Source organism: Taurulus bubalis, assembly GCF_910589615.1.
Source record: "Taurulus bubalis genome assembly, chromosome: 2".
In the NCBI taxonomy this organism is placed as follows: Eukaryota; Metazoa; Chordata; class Actinopteri; order Perciformes; family Cottidae; genus Taurulus; species Taurulus bubalis.
In genome coordinates this window covers 14,915,026-14,935,080 of record NC_136590.1, presented here as the reverse complement: position 1 = coordinate 14,935,080, position 20,055 = coordinate 14,915,026, and the positions used below count along the sequence as shown (strand labels likewise).

Here is a 20,055-nt window from a genome sequence, read left to right as displayed (position 1 = left end):
GACTCAAAGAACTGTGCGGCACCTGTTAAAAATCTTAGATCCCCAAGGAGTAGCTAAGGCAACGGAACCGTCTAAGAAGACGCCTGTACACATACATGCATACAGACGCCTGTACACATACATGCCATACAGTGGCCAGTATGGCACCTTTCGTAATCAGGTCAGGATGTCGTAATTACGAGATCAGGATGTCGTAATTACGAGATCAGGATGTCGTAATTACGAGAAAAGGGGTCTATTTTTTTTTTTTAATCCAGTGAATGCAATGCGCTTCCGTATAATACGAAAGGCGTTTTAAAGTTATTTTGTTTTTGGCGAAATATTAAGGAAACAAACTTGGCTCTGTCTTTGTCACGAGGGTACATAAATAAGATGATAATAAGATGCACTCAACAGATATGATATAGGTTTGTAAAGCATGTTCTACCTGCACACCATTACCTATCACCAACAGTTACATAGAAGACTGTCTGCTGATATGTAAGCAGGTAAAACATGTTGATGAAATAAAACAATACATTAAAACATATGTTTGAAAAAAAATCTTGCTGATACCTAATTTATTTTGAAAAAGGCACTTTTTTTTTCTGTCCATGTCTGTGTTGCCGGTGTACATACTGCACTACTCAACATGAAATAAGGAATGAAGCTGGCATACTTATTTCTGATTTAATGCCATCTTCTGGGGTTAGTGAATTAAAAAAAATTATGTTCTGCCATGCCCATCCACATAATCCAGTATAAAGCCTTTACTTTAACTGGTAAAAGCCGAACACAAAATATGTGACCCCATGTGCGACATATCATAATGACTTTCAAACTCTGGTTGCTAAACTTATTTTTTATTAACATTGACAATGATACATCAGCGACAGTGGACAATAATATGTCAATAAATAATTCCATAGAAAAAATCCCATATAAGAACAGTATTTTGGATAATAACATTTCAAATCATCTGCAAATATTACAAACTTTATCAAACATAACACTGTCGTCAGTACGAAATTGTAGTGACCTCCAACACAGGAGAGAGGTTACTGTGAGTCTCAGTCAGACTGCAAGACAAGAAGGAAGAATGTGGTCAACATTTAAATGATCAAATGGAAATAATTCATCCTACATTTTAGAAGTAACCTCCCAAACTACCAGAACTATCTGCACTTACGTCAAGATCGCCCATATCTGGTATTTGTCCTTTATTGGCAGAAATTTCTTGGATCATCTGAAAGAGAAAACCCAAGTGTTTGTACACGCACAAAAAGAGCTCAGAGAAATAATGTAAATATTGCAAAGTGCATGCACGGTGTCCTAAACTCTTGAAAATTATAACAATTTAGTTGATTTTATAACTCAACACATTGCATTTACTCACTTCCATGTATCTTTCGTACTCCTCCTTTCCCTCGTCTTCTTCATGCTCCCAGTCCCTCCAGTTATCAAAGTCTACAGAAATCCAACTTGGCTGCAAAAAGAAGGAAAAACATATTTATTATGTCTAACCTTGTAGTACTTAATGTTGAAGTGTCATTTAAACTTTGAAATATCAGAAGTGAAGCCCATGTGTCTTATTTAGTGTGTGTTTTTCTGAGCAGCCACAAGGTGTCAAGAGTCTTTTAACAGAGGGGGCGACACCTGATGTAGTTTCTCTTGATTTGCTTGCAAACGTGATGAGAAATATAATACATCTTTCTGAAATATTTCAACATTCATATATAATCCAGGCTCTAAAAACACACACACACACGAAATTCACAAGAAAACTTATATTTCTGAGGTTGTGAGAATGTTAAGACGTGGGTGACCAATTCAAACACACACACACACACACACACACACACACACACACACACACACACACACACACACACACACACTCACACACTCTATTACCTTAGCCAGATCCTTCTGGAGATAAGGCCATGCATAATCAGGCGTCTGCTTCCTTAGCAAGATATTGATGGTACGGTCGTAGACTCTTTCTCTGGAGTCCTTTCAAAGTGTAATCAGGGAAAATCAACACATTTATATTTAACATCACACTGACATGTACATCTCAGCATACAACATATATAATCAGTTTTAATCCAAGAAATCGGATGCTTACATTGATTAGAACTTTGTCGTAGAAGTGCAGCTCATTGTAAATCACGTCATCTGAGTCATTTTTGCAGCTGTTGTTGGGGGAACAATTTTGTTTGAAACATTTTATTGTCTGGCCACAATATTTTTTGACAAATGCTGTTGCAAAATGATGTTACTTAAGAAAGAGATTTCACGAACAGAGAAAGAATAGGAAACAAATGTCTATACTCACCATAAAATCATTTTATCTGGCTGGATGTCAACCTGGACATCTTTAGGTCGATGAACCATGAAGTTGATGGTTACATATTTCTTTCTGTCAAACCACACTGCATGTGCTGGCTGGCTGTTAAGACACAGGGAAACTGTTATACGTATGAATCAAATATGAGATCATACATGAGGATTACTAAAATAAAGCAAGGTCATTAGTACTGGCAGCACTTACCTCTCTTCTGGTCTGAGAATTTTTGGCTTGTTCATTCTAATTATTGCTCAGTAGTACGGCAGAAACTACTTTCCTATTCCTTTAAGTTACAGAAAGAGAAAAGCATGTGGCTTGTACGTTCGGACTGTGTGCTAATGCAGTTACCAGGGACTGGAGGCTATATATAGAGCAGTTGTATCAGCTGCTGGGAGACTTGCCTGCAACAGCCCCTTCCCCTGCCCTTAATAGTCTATCAGTGGAACTCTCGGGAAAACAAATGCATGCTATGGGTTCTCCAATACTTCAGCCACCCCTGACCCTGGATGCTGCTAAGAGGATGAAGGCGGGTGCAGGGAGACAAAACACAGAGCAGGGTCATCTGAGGTATCTGAAAATGTAGAAACAGCATTTGTAACCATAGAAGTCATTTAACACCTGATGCAAATTTAGTTTTCTCATGACTTAATGTATTCACAGACAAACTACAAAAGAATAAGACAAAGTATAAAAAGAACAACAAAAATAGTAGTACACCTATTTCTGTTGTTCTTTTTATACTTTGTCTTAATCTTTTGTAGTTATTTTGGGAATACATTAAATAATGAGAAAACTACGTCATCGCTGTAGAGGAGGCTGAACTACATTTACATTCTATATATTTCCATCGATGTAAGTGGGACTCATGGAAGTATTTGGATTCTTTATCAAAAAAAGTGTTGACTGATAACTAATGGTGTAACTCTGTCTTGACTATACACTCATGTAATTTAGGACCAGACTTTAATTTGACCAACAAAAAAACTACCTAAACATTTAAACTCCATCCGAATACGTTTGAAGACAGTTGTGTCTCTTGTGCCTAGCTTGTCAGATTTATTTTAATGGTATTAACTAGACAAGCAATCTGCAACATCGCCCTCTGCTGGTATGGAGGCGCACGCGCCACAGAGTTCTAACCGGAAATGCAGTTCTCCACCCTGTCTGTGAGGGAAATGTGGCGCGAGAGAACCGGGCAACGCTGTGTACATATAAACTTCTGCCTTGAAAGAAATCAATAAATAGTTTTCTGCCGTCTTTTTTTTAAGTTTGGGAAATTCTGCCATTTCTGACTGCAAACCCGCAGGAAGTACCGTACATCACGCTGAAAATGCCTCGCAGACGACAGGTAAGAACAAATGTAGGTCGCACAAGAGGGTAACGTTAGCTAAGTCAACGTTAGCTTCATATCCGGATGAGGAAAACGCTCCACCATATTCCATTCAATTATTCGACCATTTAACATGCTACAACATGGGGTTTGTTATGAATACGTCCAGTCCACCATGCAGCATTTAACATTTAGCGGTTACATTGGTTGCTCAACTGTATAAGTTGTCATATTTTGTTTTTGTCAACATTTCAGTCCACGTCAAGTAAGATAATTTACGTTGCATCTTGGTGGGCGGTCAAGAACAGCTAAACCAAATATCGAACGTTAACGTTGGTATTATTGAAACACAATTGTGCTGTTTTGGGGTTATATACATGCCGAATTTACCATGAGACTACCATAATTCTCATTATGTCAATAATATGTAAATGTTCGTAGAACGGAAAGCACCAATAAGCACTATATTTTAAGATGCGAGATTTGTGCATGCTGTTTGGTTACACGGTCTGTTAGCATACGAGAAAACGGAGGCGCTAATATGACACGCAACGCTAACAATATTACGTTGCTCAAATGCTAGCTAGGATTGATACTTTATCGTGTCCTCACTACTATGTAAAGCAATGTTCACATTATTTGACCAGCTGCCCTCTGACAAGTATAACATGCTAACTGTTATAGTTCACACGTAATTCACAGCTGTTAAACCCTGCTAACAGTGAGCCATCAGCTGTCTGGCCTTTCTCTCAAATAATGATTACAGAGCAAGCTGGATAATAACAGCGGGTAAACACGTTACAAGCATCTTGTAGTCCCAGATTCTGGGATGCTGGTTTTATTAAAGAATCCTAGTAAGCTAACCTCATTGATTGTGCTTTGTAGGGCAGACTCCTATTGTCTACTTTACGTCACTCACACTTGCCATGGGCCACCAGCTTCTACATGTTTGCACCATGATAACATAATTTGTATATGATGCCTCATTTAAGTTTTCCCCCTGATAGAGACATATGGTCGGGAGTGGTTCAGATGGAACTGAAGACTCAGACTCCTCCGCTGAAAGAGAACAGACCAATAGCTCAGAAAGTGATGGGAACATGCCGAAGAGACAGCGCCTCACCAGAGCCTCAACTCGCCTTAGCCAAAGCTCTCAGGGTTGGCCAACATCCTATAATGACAAAATACCGTTTTACAGTGTGCTTCCTCTCAACTTTTAAATGAACATGGTTGTTTGACTCCTTTTACTTTAGATACTCCCGACTTGAAGCGAGCTGCTGACCATGATGAATCTCCACCATTGACGCCTACGGGGAATGCACCTTCTTCTGAATCTGAGCTGGACATCTCCAGCCCCAATGCCTCCCACGATGAGAGCACGGCCAAAGATCAAGCCAACAGAGACTCGGATAAGGATCTCTCCCATCGACCCAAGCGCCGTCGCTGTCACGAGACCTATAACTTCAACATGAAATGCCCTACGCCAGGATGCAATTCACTCGGTAAAATCTCTACTCTTCTGAACTTTTTTTTACATAGGTTCATCAATGGAATCCCTGATTATTGATTTAAATGTACTGAATTTGATTTGTATTTAGTGACATCAGGTACTATCTCTGTATTAATATCAATTACCTCCTTTTGTCAATTTTCCAAGGTCATCTCACGGGAAAACATGAACGTCATTTTGCTGTATCAGGTTGCCCTCTTTACCACAATCTTTCTGCTGATGAATGCAAGGTGAGATGATGGTGATGTAATTTAACTGTTATGGTAGGCCTTATGGTTACAGTTGAGATGAACAAAACAAACAGTTAGACGATCGGTATCAAAAAAGAAGTTAATAAGACGTAGCAACACTTAAAAACATATTTGACAGTTTGAGCTGCACCCTACTCTTCATTACAGGTGAAAGCCGTCAGCCGTGAGAAACAAGAGGAAGAGGTGAAGGAAGAAAATAACTCGCGCCATGCAACTCGCCACCAGGTACTTTCCTTTTGCAATGATTGACATCGCATTAATTAGGTTTACTCTCTAACAGGAAGCATATGCATATTATGTTGGACCGCACAATGGATAGTGTTTACAAATCTAGTTGTTATTGTGCAGGTTTGATATTATTGTGAAATGTAATGTATTTCTATTATGATTTTCAGACACCAACATTGAAACAGAGCAGATACAAAGAGCAGGTGACTGAGATGAGGAAGGGGCGAAACTCCGGTCTTCAGAAGGAGCAGAAAGAAAAGCACATGGTACATTGCTGGCACTCCAACTTGCCATATTCCATTTGTATATTGGGCGGTGTATCATCAAATATCCATACCTCGGTCTGTCTGGTCCACAGGAGCATCGGCAAACACACAGCAACACCAGAGAGCCTCTGCTGGAGAACATCACCAGTGAATATGACCTGGAACTCTTCAGAAAAGCCCAGGCCCGTGCATCTGAAGATCTGGTAATGGCTACTTTATTTCTTTTCTTTTATTTTATTTTTATATTATTATAATAAATAGTAGTTAATGTACTAGTTAGTGTCTTTTGTATTTAAAAAACTGAACGAAGACTGACCAATCAAAGTGTGGCCTCGGCCAGGGTCCTACAACACTGTGCTCCATAGACTCCAATGTAGTAGTTTAAAATTGCCTTCCTTTTTATTTAGATCTAGTCATGCTTTATGTTGTGTAATAGTGATACTAGTTACCCGGAGGTCTTGGAAAGAGATATGCGTTTCTAAAATATTGCATTTTAGCCTGTGGAGCTAACATTAGCTGAGTACATTAGCACATCAATCACTAGCCCTTCTATGCTACGGTAGCTACTGAAGGTACACTGCATGTGTACACATGCTGCTTTTTAATGGTAGTGAATAAATACCTACCTGGCTTTACAGGAACAGTGTTGTTCTGTAACATTATTCTTATTTACATCTTCTGTCTTCATCACCATTTTTTTATATTATTTTACTATGCGTCTCTTGCTGCTGTAATCCTGCAATTTCCTCACTGCGGGACTAATACAGGATTATCTTATTTTACCAGGTTATGTGGTGGTTCACTGTAATCTTGAATCTTTAGCTTCTATCTTTATCTTTTCATCCTTTTTTCAATGCTGAATCAGTTTGACATCCTGGATATATCCTTCAAATACATATTGCCAACCCTTATATCTGCTTTTTTCTAAAATTGCCTTTTCTTTTCCCAAAATTAGACATTTATTTTGGAGCATGCAGTTAGTGACGCAGGCTCCATGCTCGCTCTGAAAGTTAGAGAGAGAAGCAGTGGGGGGTGGGGCTAAGGTAGTAAACCTAATTAATGCGATGTCAATCATTGCAAAAGGAAAGTACCTGGTGGCGAGTTATTTTCTTCCTTCACCTCTTCCTCTTGTTTCTCACGGCTGACGGCTTTCACCTGTAATGAAGAGTAGGGTGCAGCTCAAACTGTCAAATATGTTTTTAAGTGTTGCTACGTCTTATTAACTTCTTTTTTGATACCGATCGTCTAACTGTTTGTTTTGTTCATCTCAACTGTAACCATAAGGCCTACCATAACAGTTAAATTACATCACCATCATCTCACCTTGCATTCATCAGCAGAAAGATTGTGGTAAAGAGGGTGAATCGTGATGCATTTTTCAGTACGTCAGTGCAACAAATTCAGCTGAATAGCCTTATCAAACAGGTTGACACTGTACTTCCCTCCTGCAGGAGAAGCTGCGTATCCAGGGTCAGATCACTGAGGGCAGTAACATGATCAAGACCATCCTGTTTGGCCGCTATGAGCTGGACACCTGGTACCACTCACCCTATCCGGAGGAGTATGCACGCCTAGGTCGCCTCTACGTCTGCGAATTCTGCCTCAAGTACATGAAGAGCCAGACCATTCTCAGACGACACATGGTGAGAGTCAACGACTGAAATCGTCATGCCCATAATACATGCCGATTACAGATTTTTCAATAGTATATTTAATTTTTCGATTGTTTCTAAGATATAGACTGTAAGAAAACTGCTGATTGCTGACTAACTCACTGATAGTTCATAATAATTCAAGCTAAAAATATCTTTAAATGTTAAAATATATTCAAATATATTCCCCAGACATTTGGATATATAATGTATTCATATTACATATCATGCCTATTGACACTGCATTATGGCCTTCACATACACAGTATCTGTTTATTCTCACTGAGATCTTAGGAAATAATGCTGATATGTGTTTTATTACGTTTCTTTTCAGGCCAAGTGTGTGTGGAAGCATCCTCCAGGAGACGAGGTTTACAGAAAGGGGGGTATATCTGTGTTTGAAGTTGATGGCAAAAAGAATAAGGTAGGGAGACTCAGCCTTTAAAATATTTTTGCCGATATCTTGTACACACATAAATCTGTAAAGCAAGCATCACAGACGGTGGCATCCTACCAATACGTGTCATTTCATCCAATTAGATCTACTGCCAGAACCTGTGTTTACTCGCCAAGCTCTTCTTGGACCACAAGACGCTATACTACGACGTTGAGCCTTTTCTCTTCTACGTCATGACTGAGGCCGACAACACCGGCTGCCATTTAGTGGGATACTTTTCCAAGGTAAATGGGGGGGTGGTAATTGAGATTTCTGCTGTGTATACAGTATACTAGGGCTGAACGATTAATTGCATTTGCAATAATGTTGCGATATGATAAAACGAGATTTTCTAACCGCGACGTGCGCGATTACAACGTCATCACGTGACGCGAGCGAAAGAGCGGAGAACTCGGCTGCAGCCCTACAGTATACAAGAACATATATATTGTGTAACCTATACTTTTTTAATGCAGAAGCAACTGGAATGTTTTTCTTTTTTATCACTCCCAGGAGAAGAATTCCTTCCTCAACTACAATGTATCCTGTATCCTGACAATGCCGCAGTACATGAGGCAGGGCTTTGGCAAGATGCTCATTGACTTCAGTATGTATAGATTCACTGATTGTAGATTCTCTCATTTTGTCGATTGTTTCCTGTGCCAAAATTATTCAAATGAGTGTTGACTGTCCTAACGGTTGTATAAGTGTAAAATTAGTTATTTATATGTTCACAATGACACCAGGTAACATATGTTAACACTGAAATACTAAAACCTCAAAATAATACATTGTCATAAAAATGCAAAAAAAAATGTTGAATCTATTCCTGCTTAGTAAACAAATGCAGAATATTTTGAATATACATTAAAACTAAGTAATAACTAGTCAGGGCTATTGCGTTGGAATGTATGAGACTGTTCAGTTGTTGGTGACTTTTTGCATCTCCACTGCTAATAGCCAGCATTAGGTAAGCACATTATGTTTCTGTATTATGGGCCACTACAAAATGTATTTATTTAATTATTTACTAAATTATCTGTTTTGGGCACTTTGGGATGAAATCTACATTATTACAATATTGCATTATTATGATTTATATTTTATTTATATATATATATATATATATATATATATATATATATATATATATATATATATATATTTTGAATGAATAGAGTGTTGTTTTTAACGGCTCCTGCTGGCTCTCTTTTGTGCTTTGTTTAGGCTACTTGCTGTCCAAAGTAGAGGATAAGGTGGGCTCACCCGAAAGGCCTCTGTCTGACCTGGGTCTCATCAGTTACCGTAGCTACTGGAAGGAGGTGTTACTCAGATACATGTGCACTTTCCAGGGCAAGGAGATCTCTATCAAAGGTGAGTCAGGACACAGAACTCAAGGAGGTTGCCCTCTTGCCTTGCTCTACCACCATTAAGATTAAATACAAAAGGTGTTTATAACGTGATATCGTATAATGTGGCTTGGTTGGGAGACATTTATTAACACATTCAAAGATTCTCTTGAACAAAGAACACACATGCATATACAAAACATATTTACTGGTGCATTATCTATTGATGCGCAGAGATCAGCCAGGAAACTGCTGTCAATCCGGTGGACATCGTGAGCACCCTGCAGTCTCTTCAGATGCTGAAGTATTGGAAGGGAAAGCACTTGGTGTTGAAGCGACAGGTAAGATGTTTGTCTTTCGGCCTGTGTAGTTCTTTTTATCGTTAAAGTTTATCTTTAATTATTAAATTAATTGATCATGCTGACAAACTCTCATATCTAACTGAAAAGTTACATCTTCAAAACCTTTAATGTCAAACAAATCATTTAACTTAGATGGACATGAGTTCAACTTCTCTCATATTGTTTTATATAATTTATTAAACATTGGACCTTTTAAACTTTAAGATAATGCTGTAATAATTAAGACATATTTTGTTTATACACCCAAGTCCTAATGCATTTTTTTCCTGTTTATAAATGACAGTAATGCAGCTTCATCTGAATGTAATCACTGTATTTGTAACGCTCTTCTCCGTCCTAGGACCTGATTGATGAGTGGAAAGCGAAGGAGATCAAGCGAGGCCATAGCAACAAAACCATCGACCCGAGCTCACTGAAATGGACCCCTCCCAAAGGGACATAAGAACTACGACCCTCAGGCTACTGAATAAACTCAACTCCAGCCTCACCAGCCACAAGTAGCCTAGACCTACGAACTGTCAATAAAGACCAGTGTTCATCCTATGGTTTTTTCTTTATTTTTTCAGGATTTTAACCTGCTTTATTTGTCACTGAACTTTTTTTTTTTTACTTTCATTTAGATTTTAAGCTCCATGCGTTCCAAGTCCAATGATTCTTGACTTAAATATTGTCAAACAATTAACAGTGAAGAATCTCTTTGTCTGCCATCATCTAATAAGCTTTGAATGTTAAATGATACATGGTCCATTATGGTGGATAACATGAATGTTTGCTTTGTTCATGCAAAAAGAAGAAGACATACCTGCATTTAGCAGCATTCATGTGCTGTTATTTTTTTATTTCATTTAAGAGATATGCATTTTTAAGATGGTAGTTTTTGTTTGGGCTAAATACAATAATTGTTAGCATGAATTGAAACCGTAAGAGGAGTGTATTTTCAGGAGTATGATGTATGGTAACGTTTTCTTTGGTTGGTGTAAAGTTGTATAGATCATAATAATGAGTACTTTTTTTTTTTTTTTTTTTCTGGCTCCCTCAATACAGGATTTGGACCCATTCCTCTGATGAACCTGCCAAATGATGGAAATATAAATGATAGATATTTTGAATTTGCCGAAAATATAAAAAAAAAATGAAGACAATACCACTGTAAGAATGCACATAGAAATAAAACAACCTCAGGTTTTTATACTGATACAATACCTTGCTTGTGTGGTTTCTCCGGAACATCGATCTCAGTGGTTGTTGCAGATGGAATTTCTCTGGTTAAAGATTCTGTAAAAAAAGAGAACATTTCAATGGGCCTGTCTTTGCCTTGTACTTTTAATCATAGCTGTTACATGTGTATTTGCAATTTGGTATTTTTAATATCAATAAAGCTGCTTTGATATTTTGAAACAAGTTATATATGTCTGTTGGTATTTGTGCTTTACCCCCACTGGAAATGCTTCTCCCCATCAGACCCACAAACATCTCTCCTTTGTTTCCTGTAAATGTTAGAAAGATGGACACATTTACAAGTAAAAGTTCATAATGACGTGGCCATAAATACATTATTTAAATTGATAGTGTTCTTTCTTTTTTTTAAGCTATTAACAATCAGTGATTAGGCCAGTAATGTTTGTTTCAAAGACACCTGATAAGGTTTCATTATACTACAATGTGAAAGCAACATCAAGCTACTTACTTCTATTTACTTTGAAAGGTTTCTTTATACCTGTGAAAGATCAAAATTAACCAAAGTTACAGCTGCATTTATAGTCCTAACAATTTTTTTTTCTATTCATCTACAAGACATACAATCTAATGAATATTATCAATAACATTTAGGTGAGTTAGGCCACCTGAGCGTTTCCCCATAAGTCCATAGAAGCGAAGGGCTTTAGATCTTTTCATCAAACTGGCCATCGGATGGGTCAGACGTGCCTCTATCGACTCATCCTGCCAGAAAAAAAAAAAAAATTTAAATACACATTTGGGTTTATAGTATTTTCTACATTGCCATCAACATATTTCTGGTAAGAACATTTAATCACGGATGCTCGCTCACCTGCCAGTCTTGGGATAAGCCTCTCTCCTCCTCAACACTAGAAGACAGAGCTTGATCGGTTTGCACCAAAGCACAGAAAGTCACAACAACCAGCTGGATCTTCCAGTTATCCATTTCTTGGTCAGGAGGAAAAACTTTGCTTCCGTATCTCTTCAATCAAGTTGTTTCTTTTTTCATCTGAAAAAGCTAAAAATACATTTAGCTGCTATTGGGCAGATGTGATGCAGTGTTATTCTATCTGCCCCAGCTGAATCCTGGGTGCATTTATACCTTTACTCCCCACGTTGCTAGACCCCTCCCCCTCCAAACACCATTATGCTCTTGCTTCCATTGCATTTGGAAACTTTTAGATTTGCTATATTACATTAAGTCTATTTTCATCTCAAGTATTAAGTATTTTGCAGCCATTACACATTTAATTTCTGATGAATCAATGATTATTTTCAAGTGAATTTACTGTATTTCTCCTCTCATAGTTGGAACGAATGCCATCCAATGATTTACAAGCCGTGTTAAATCTTAGAGAAAAAACCTAACATGTCCAATAATATTAAAGCCTAAATATTTACATTTGAGATGCTCACCTTTCATTTCCATTTTTATTAGACATCTGGATTGCTATTGGTCTAAAAATATCCTTGTGATGTGCACATGCTACTTTGATATCACCGAGGAGGAGGGCAGGACACGTAGGCGCGTCGGCTGTTCGGCCAATGCTTTGCAAATATTACCATCTGCTTTGAAGGAGTGCTTTATTAGTTGGCCAATTGACTTTGCAGCTAGTTTGGGATTTATGAAGCAGGATAACACAGATGTGACCTCTGACCTTTTGACTTATAAAACCCTGAGACTAAAATGCCAAAGATTCTATGAAACATTGATGACCAGAGGCTAAGCAGATCAAGAAAAAAAAGTGCTAATTATTTATGTACACCAGCAAATAGACAGTTGACATTTCAAGTGCAACGTTATATGTAAAAAATGTGTTGCACGCCTGAAACCTACTGAAATATATCAATATTTGTAACGTTTTGATATTGGGATATATGAGTACAGTCATGTATTTGTCATCTCCTGAGACAATCACACTGTTCTTAAACCTTTTCATGATCTTTACTTACTCAGCCATTTAAATGATCTATTCTCATGAAAGGTGAGCTTGTTCTCCAACACTGGCTATAGAAATTTCTGGAGAGGCAATTACTTGACAATCTGTGTGCTGTAAGGACCCCCACTTGAAACAAAGCTGACACATACATCAAATGCTTTGATCCACGCACAGGTGCTTCTAAAAGCAAGAAAAGCCTGGGACAATTAGGCCTGAAAGGCAATTACACCTCAACAGCCTCTCGTGTGCACACAGCTAATGTGGAGTGTTGAATCAAAATAAATCAGACGCACAACATTAACATATGAAATGATTTAGTCACAAAGAGTTCCCTTAATAACAGAACACAGTGTTTCCATGAGACGCAGGGGAGCAGTTCAGTGGGCCGTTTCAGGGTTTGCACTGATCACTGGTGTAAACCTCGGATACATTTCACCCTCAAACATGTGACTTTTTTGTTGATTTATAAGGCTCATATGGCATTGAAAGAGCTGCACATCATGGGCCCTCTTTAGAGAGTTTTGATTCTGATAAGGCAAGAAATATGTTGCTGTGGATCACCTTCTTATTGCATCATTGAATATTATGTAATCTGCCTACCTGGTTTCTGTAAGAGCTGGAACAGTAATGTGATAATGTTTAAGTATATGCATGGTTGAAGAAACCAACTGTGCTTTATTTTTAATGGGCGAGACTTGTCCATGGAGACAGCATCTGTCACTGTAATGTATTGCTGTCGTTTTTTATTGAGGAAATGAGAGAACCTGTCTACCTTGTATCCACTGGTGCAATACAATTCTTAATTTAAACAATAACACGCTGTCTTTTGTCGGAGTAGTGTTCTTCCCTGTGGTGCGCTGTGGTGGTGGCATCCAGTCTGGTGAGGCCAGCAGACTCAACAAACTGGTGGGCCTGGCCAGCTCTGTGGTCGGGCTGGAGCTGCACAGTCTGTATCAGAGGATAAGGGAGAAGATCAAAACCAACCCTCTTCATGATGGGCTGTGAGGCCGATGGGCAGCTCACTCCCACCAAGCTGCAAAACCTGCTGCTATCAGACAGCAGTGGAACGCATGCACAAACTATGTTACAGTACATTATAATAATGTCATATTCAATGTTATATTGTTGTGCAAACAAAGTCATTTTTGGTGTGTTTTCTTTTTTCTTTTAATATTTTTTTCTAAGGTAGGTATGGTATACTGTTTAATGACGGTAATTGCACTACGGTACATTTCAAGTGGCATCCGTCACAGAGTAAAAACAAAAGTCCTGATAAAGTGTGTGAGAATGGAATAGAAGAAAAGAGGTGAATCAGCAGCTGCAGCAGTGAGAAGCTGCTGGTGTGTCTGAGGCCAAGGAGGGCAGATTATAACAGATTATCTCTGATCCTCCCGAAGAGCTACAAGATCCATCAAGTGATGTGTAACTTTTGGCCTCTACATTCACCGGCTGAGTTTTGTGGGATGGCAAGGCAGTTGTTATAATATATAGGGAATTTACACAGCAAAAACAATAAATAACAGCACACTATGGAAAATAGTGCCGGTAGAGAAAAAGTATATTAGTGTGTGGAGACAGTGATCATGGGAGGAAGTGATTATTTGAAAAAAGCTTTAAAAAAAGGAATACTGAGGAAGTATTTAAAGCCTGGGGGTGGCAGTAATGCAGCATTGTCTATGCCAACTGCCATACAACCTCAAAGAAGAAGAAAAGGATTTTGTGAGCCAGAACAGCGGCCACGCCCAGGTCGGGGGAAGCAGTCAGGCCCAATCCCAATGTCCTCCCTCAGGCCTCAAACCCTGAACCCTGAGGGATTTACTGACGTCACCTGTTTGGTGGTTGAATGGACAGCACTGCTGTAACATATCACAATACCACCAACGTCAAAATATATCGTGTGCAACTTTTTACTCCCTGATTTGAACGTCTTCCAGGCTCTTTACTCACGAGATACAAATAATCTATTTACTTGTTTTTGTCAAAACAGCTTCAATACTAAAACACAATGTTTGATGAATAAATCTGTGTAATATTGTCTTTTCTTGCATTCCTCTGCTTTTACGTGTTTTTATGTCCCATCGTTCATCCTTAATTAAGCCTGGTAACTTCATATTTAACGTCAATTGCTATGAACTGTGGGTAATTCCCTTGGGCAAAGTCTGCATCTAATGCTGATTTACGGAAAAGGTCCATAAAGGGCTCAACATGTCTGCCAGAGAGAGAGAGAGACCTCAAACAGACGATTCGACAGTACAACCCTCAACCCTCACGCGAGTCCGAGATTGGGATTGTGCCTTATTGTTGTTTGTGTGTGTTATAAAGTTAGACTTACAGTCTCTCATTTGCCTCAATGTGTGTATTTCTGGGTCGTAGCCGCTTTGAGGAAGTGTATATGTGGTCTGTCTTGGTGATATTTTCATCCAGCTTCCTTCTAAATGAAGGGTCAGGCTATGTAGCAGAACACCGCTTATTACACCCGCTGGGGTGTCATTTCTGTTTAATTGTCTGAGTTGTGTCTGTTTTCTGGTTAATTCTAGTCAGATTATAAAGAGGAAGGCGATTGTTATTTATAATTGGCTAATCAGTTGTATGCAGAGGCCCCAAATGGAATGTAGTGTTTGTTTTGACAAAAGAGCTCTTGTTGCTGATGTTGTTCCACTTGTGTAAACGCTGACTTTCAATGCAATTGTTTTTGTGGCCAAAATATGTTCTTGAAAGTGTCATATAAAGGATTATCTTACCTTATAACCCCTTCAGCCCCTTCTCTTTAAACATGCAAGACAAACACTTTCTTGAGTCAAATGGAATAGTACTTTTACTTGATTACAATTCTGGTACTATTTTCAACTCAGTTGAAATGCAGCCTATTGGAGAAGTGCCATGACCTTTCTATTGATTCAAATTTGCATATTGGCACCAAAACAAACTTACTTGATGCTATAATCATTTTGTCACGGCTGAGAGTATTTGAGAAATTATTCTGTTGGCAAGAAACTTGAAAGTAAAGTTACGAAATAGTATTTCGTAACTTTACTTTCAAGTTTATTTTTACTGGAGCTGCTCAGTCAAGTAAAGAAAAAACACATACAAATACTCATCTTTGATTTATTATTTGTGTCAGATGTTAGGCTACTTTGTTAAAAACTAAAATATTTAAATGTATTTCCTTCTCCCTATATTTTGAAAATACAGAATTAATAAATAAATATGTAAATATTTTAACATATTTCCTTTCTATATAACTGTAGATAAAACTATGAACGACCTTAATAAGAACGCTGCAGCTCGACCAGGAAAAGTGGATCACATCCCTCCAGTTCTGAGGTCTTTGCACTGGCTTCCTGTCCAACAAAGAATTGACTTTAAAATCCTGCTGCTGGTTTATAAAGCACTAAATGGTTTAGGGCCTACGTACGTTTGTGGTCTGCTGCTACCTTATGAACCATCCAGACCCCTCAGGTCGTCTGGGACGGGTCTACTTTCTGTTCCAAGAGTCGGAACTAAGAGAAGCAGCGTTCAGCTTTTCTGCTCCACATATCTGGAACAAGGTCCCTGAAAGCTGCAGGTCTGCTGAGACTTTGGTTTGCTGTTGCCTTTAATTGAACCAGATTCAAGGATATCAATTTCTGCATCTCACGACTGCATTTTATTTCTTAAACTGCACTGCAACTTTTATTATATTTTTTGCTTTTTGACAGTTTTTTTATGTTTTAAAATGAATGTTCTTAATTGTTTTTAAATATTGTTTTCTACTGCATTATATTTGTATGCTTTTATTGGTTTTATGTGAAGCACTTTGAATCACCCTGTTGTTGAAATGTGCTATACAAATAAACTTGCCTTGCCTTGCCTGCTTGCCATGCTACATTCAATCAGCATTTGTCCTATTTTTAAGGTATAGATGAATTATCTGTGACCAGTGCATTTATTCATTGATTATATTTAAGTTTGATGTTTGTAGGTTTATCTGCTGTACTGTTAAATATTTTGTGACAGGATACATTTCAGTCAGGAGGTGGCAGTGTTGTCTAACAGATCAAATCAAAGCACCAAAATCTGCAGTGGACCTTCAGTGTGTATCCCAAAAATAAAGAATGAGCAAGTTCTGCCTTGGTCAGTGGCAATGTGATACTTATTATGATTTTAATTAGATTTTTATGGATTATTTATGTGTCTGTTTGTGAGTTTTTACACTTAAGTGTACGCATATTTTTCACCACCACAAACAAATCTGGATATTTGTTGTTGCACACAGTGAACTGGTGACATTCTTACTGTGTTGAATTAATAGAAGACAACTGTGTTGCTGTATAATGCAACACCATCACTAAGACATTATGCTACTCTGCTAATTATTTTAGATCCCATTTCTGAACATTCAAAGGGAAATCTTTAAGAAAAATGCTGATTTCTTTATAACACGTATCATAACCATGTCTAACTTGTGAGACACAAATCATTTTCATGTTAAATATCAAACACTAATCATATTTCATACAATGGTAGGCTGTGCAACCAGTGGACATGTAACTATTAATTATCATAGGAGTTTTCACTGTTGCTTGAGTGCTTGTTTCCCAAGTTGTTTTTCCCGTTTGGTGCCCTGTGGCACTTTAGTGTGGTTTCTCTAGAGAGGCACACATTTGGGCTTTCCAAGGCTATCTGAGAATGAAATATCACTGTCTGCCTTTGCATGCTCAGACTGGGGGCTTCAGGCTGGTACTGAGGTGATCATGTCTCCATGTGTCACACAGTGTGAGACAGAATGGTGTCATGGGATTGGCTGCAGTCATTAACCAAAAGAAGCATGGGTTGTGTATTTTGCTTTTCTGTGTGCATCTCGGCACACTGAGCGCGCTCCAGTGTAAGCACACTGTAAAGAGCGAATGTCATCAGTATTAGCTAATACAGCCCCCCACCCCCACCTGCCTGCACACTCAGATGTCGGCAGGTTGTGTTCTTATTGCAGTGGTCACGCTGCTTTGGAGGTGATGATGTCAGGTGATGGAGGTTCACTGGGGCTTCCAACATTTGCCTTGAGAGGGCTGTGTTAAAAGTGGCTGATTCTTGGCTTTGAAGTTGTTAAAAATATATGTGAAGGGTTTAGTTACTGTTTTAGCATCATTCTCAATTGGAATTCTTTAATCGTTGGATTGCTTGGAAAGTCCTGCCCTTCATGTTTAATTACAGTTTCACTATGATTTGCATAGTGGTAAGATGCAAGGTATTGTTTGCGCCGCACGCAATCATTATTTAGTCACTATACTGGGCGGTTTCAATTACTTGAGGAATTATTTTGCTGGCAAGGATGCCAGTGTGACCTTGTCTCACCTTGAAATAGTTATTCAATGTGTTGTTACTCTATTACCTTGCTTAAAGGAATAGTTGGACACTACGGTAAATACACTTGTTACTCTGGGAGGATGAATTAGAGAGGCAGACTAATTGTTTCTCCGTCTTCGGTTGTTGTGCTCCACAAGAGATTTTAAGATGAGAATACCACTCTCAGAAGTATTTACCAAAATCTCACTTTTGCTTTATATTTTTGTCCTTCGTCATCAATATGTTGGATCCCTGTGTCTCACTATGATTGTTTGTTGTCTTTTCCCAGACTTATTAACATGTTCACCTGTTGGTTCTGAGGTCAGAACCCTCGGGTCCCCAGAGGCTCACAATTCCCCCCTTTGGTGATGTTCTTGTTTGCTGGGATCTTGTGGCTTCTTCGACACTCAAGCCTATGGCGAGGGCTTGTTTGGTTAGATGTGCTTACTTTGTCGGGGAGCCAATCGCCAATTCATTCCCAAAGCCTCAGAGGTTCAAAAGCCAAGTGCATAATTGCTCCTTAAATCAATCTGCAAATTTCGTGGTATCCGAGCTGCAAACAGTGGGCCTGGAATCGTTTATTCATGAGGAACGGCTGTAGTTGGTATGTATTTAAAGTCACAGAAAATACTACAGTATCCTGGAGAAAATTACATTTGAATCACAGAAGATATGTTCAATTATGGGCTTGTGGTCTACATACATTTGACATTAAGCTCAGTCCAATTCATCCCATTTGTTCAACCTTTAAGGGTGTTATTGTGTTTTTGTGGTTCTGATGGTGGGACAGGCCACACAGCTAGAACTGTGTCCCGGCTCTGCATCTGAAACTGCATCGTTTGAGACTTTTTCCCTCACTCCCTCTTCATAGACTTCAGTCAGCTGGTGCTGTGTGAGAGACAGAGAGACATGAGAGGCAGACAGTGCGGTCGCAGCAGTGTCACTTTTAAAAAGATAGACAGGACTCATCACCACCTTAATAACAGCTTTTCTCTACAGACACTTTGATGCCGCAATGGGCTTTACAAGCCCTGTTTAAAGCCCACCGTCCGGCTCGCTTCTTCTCCCTGTGTTTCTCCTTTGAGTTTTCTGTCTATATCCTTCTTCCTCCTTCACTCCTTCCTTCTGTCTTTCCCTCTCCCTGTCTCTCCACTCCCTCTCTCCCTGCTGTATTTGCAGGCAGCTTTAGTGCCAGACACCCTGAGGCAGCGGTAGCGCCAGAGAGTCTTCCCACCTCTGTTTTTGTGGTGGGAGATGACATGTCGAAGCTTTGAAGGGCAGAGGAAGGGAGGGAAAGGGGGAGGGAACGAGAAGGGAGGGAGGGAGCACATCACTCGGCGCGGAGGAAAAGCAAGGGACCCAGAGAGAATGTCATGTGGCCTGCAGTCCGCCCAGATATTCTCTTTCTCTCTTTCTTTCTCGGGCTGTCTATGTGGGCAGGCAGGAATGGCGACAGGAAGCAACCCCCCCCCCCCCCCCCCCCCCCCTCTTCCCGACCTCCTCCCTTCATCCTCTCCTACCCTCCTTCATCTCTTCACTCACTCAGTCACTCACTCCTCATGTATCCAGCACCGCCTTTTTCCTCTTCCCCATCCCACCTTCCACCCCTCCACTCATGCTTCTTCTCTCTCCTCTCCGAGGCCCAGTTTCTGTTGTGTGAATTGTGAAGTTCTGTATTCACCACCCCCTGCCCTTCTTTCAGTTAATATGCCTCCCTCACCCACAGGCGTGCCTGTGCATCATAACTCACTTGGTGCGGAGGTGTGTTGAGGTGTGTTGAGGTGTAAACTGTGAGTGAGTATCAGACAAAACATTTTTGATTGGAGATCCTCAGGCATAATTCATCCTCTTGTCTGTGAAAG

The 20,055-nt window shown here is 39.3% G+C and overlaps 3 protein-coding genes across 3 annotated transcripts; 1 reads left to right on the top strand and 2 right to left on the bottom strand.

Moving 5' to 3' along the window:
* Positions 1 to 834: 834 nt before the first annotated feature.
* On the bottom strand, positions 835 to 2,649 carry ptges3l (prostaglandin E synthase 3 like). Its single transcript, XM_079213992.1, has 7 exons — positions 2,534 to 2,649; positions 2,318 to 2,431; positions 2,108 to 2,174; positions 1,894 to 1,992; positions 1,376 to 1,465; positions 1,169 to 1,225; positions 835 to 1,058 (listed from the first exon to the last, which is right to left on the bottom strand). Exons 1-7 carry the CDS (start codon positions 2,566 to 2,568, stop codon positions 1,050 to 1,052), a joined length of 471 nt encoding a protein of 156 aa, XP_079070118.1. The 5' UTR covers positions 2,569 to 2,649; the 3' UTR covers positions 835 to 1,049.
* A 2,050-nt stretch (positions 2,650 to 4,699) lies between these two features.
* Positions 4,700 to 11,074, top strand: kat7b (K(lysine) acetyltransferase 7b). Its single transcript, XM_079214282.1, has 13 exons — positions 4,700 to 4,817; positions 4,913 to 5,161; positions 5,317 to 5,399; positions 5,568 to 5,645; positions 5,816 to 5,914; positions 6,007 to 6,117; positions 7,366 to 7,557; positions 7,901 to 7,990; positions 8,107 to 8,247; positions 8,516 to 8,609; positions 9,230 to 9,376; positions 9,586 to 9,692; positions 10,054 to 11,074. The coding sequence occupies exons 1-13, from the start codon at positions 4,760 to 4,762 to the stop codon at positions 10,153 to 10,155; spliced, it is 1,551 nt and encodes a 516-aa protein (XP_079070408.1). The 5' UTR covers positions 4,700 to 4,759; the 3' UTR covers positions 10,156 to 11,074.
* On the bottom strand, positions 10,882 to 11,877 carry LOC306733091 (uncharacterized protein; the record flags this gene model as incomplete). Its single annotated transcript, XM_079214283.1, has 5 exons — positions 10,882 to 10,988; positions 11,147 to 11,200; positions 11,401 to 11,430; positions 11,558 to 11,654; positions 11,764 to 11,877. The coding sequence occupies 5 exons, from the start codon at positions 11,875 to 11,877 to the stop codon at positions 10,900 to 10,902; spliced, it is 384 nt and encodes a 127-aa protein (XP_079070409.1). The 3' UTR covers positions 10,882 to 10,899.
* Positions 11,878 to 20,055: the final 8,178 nt, after the last annotated feature.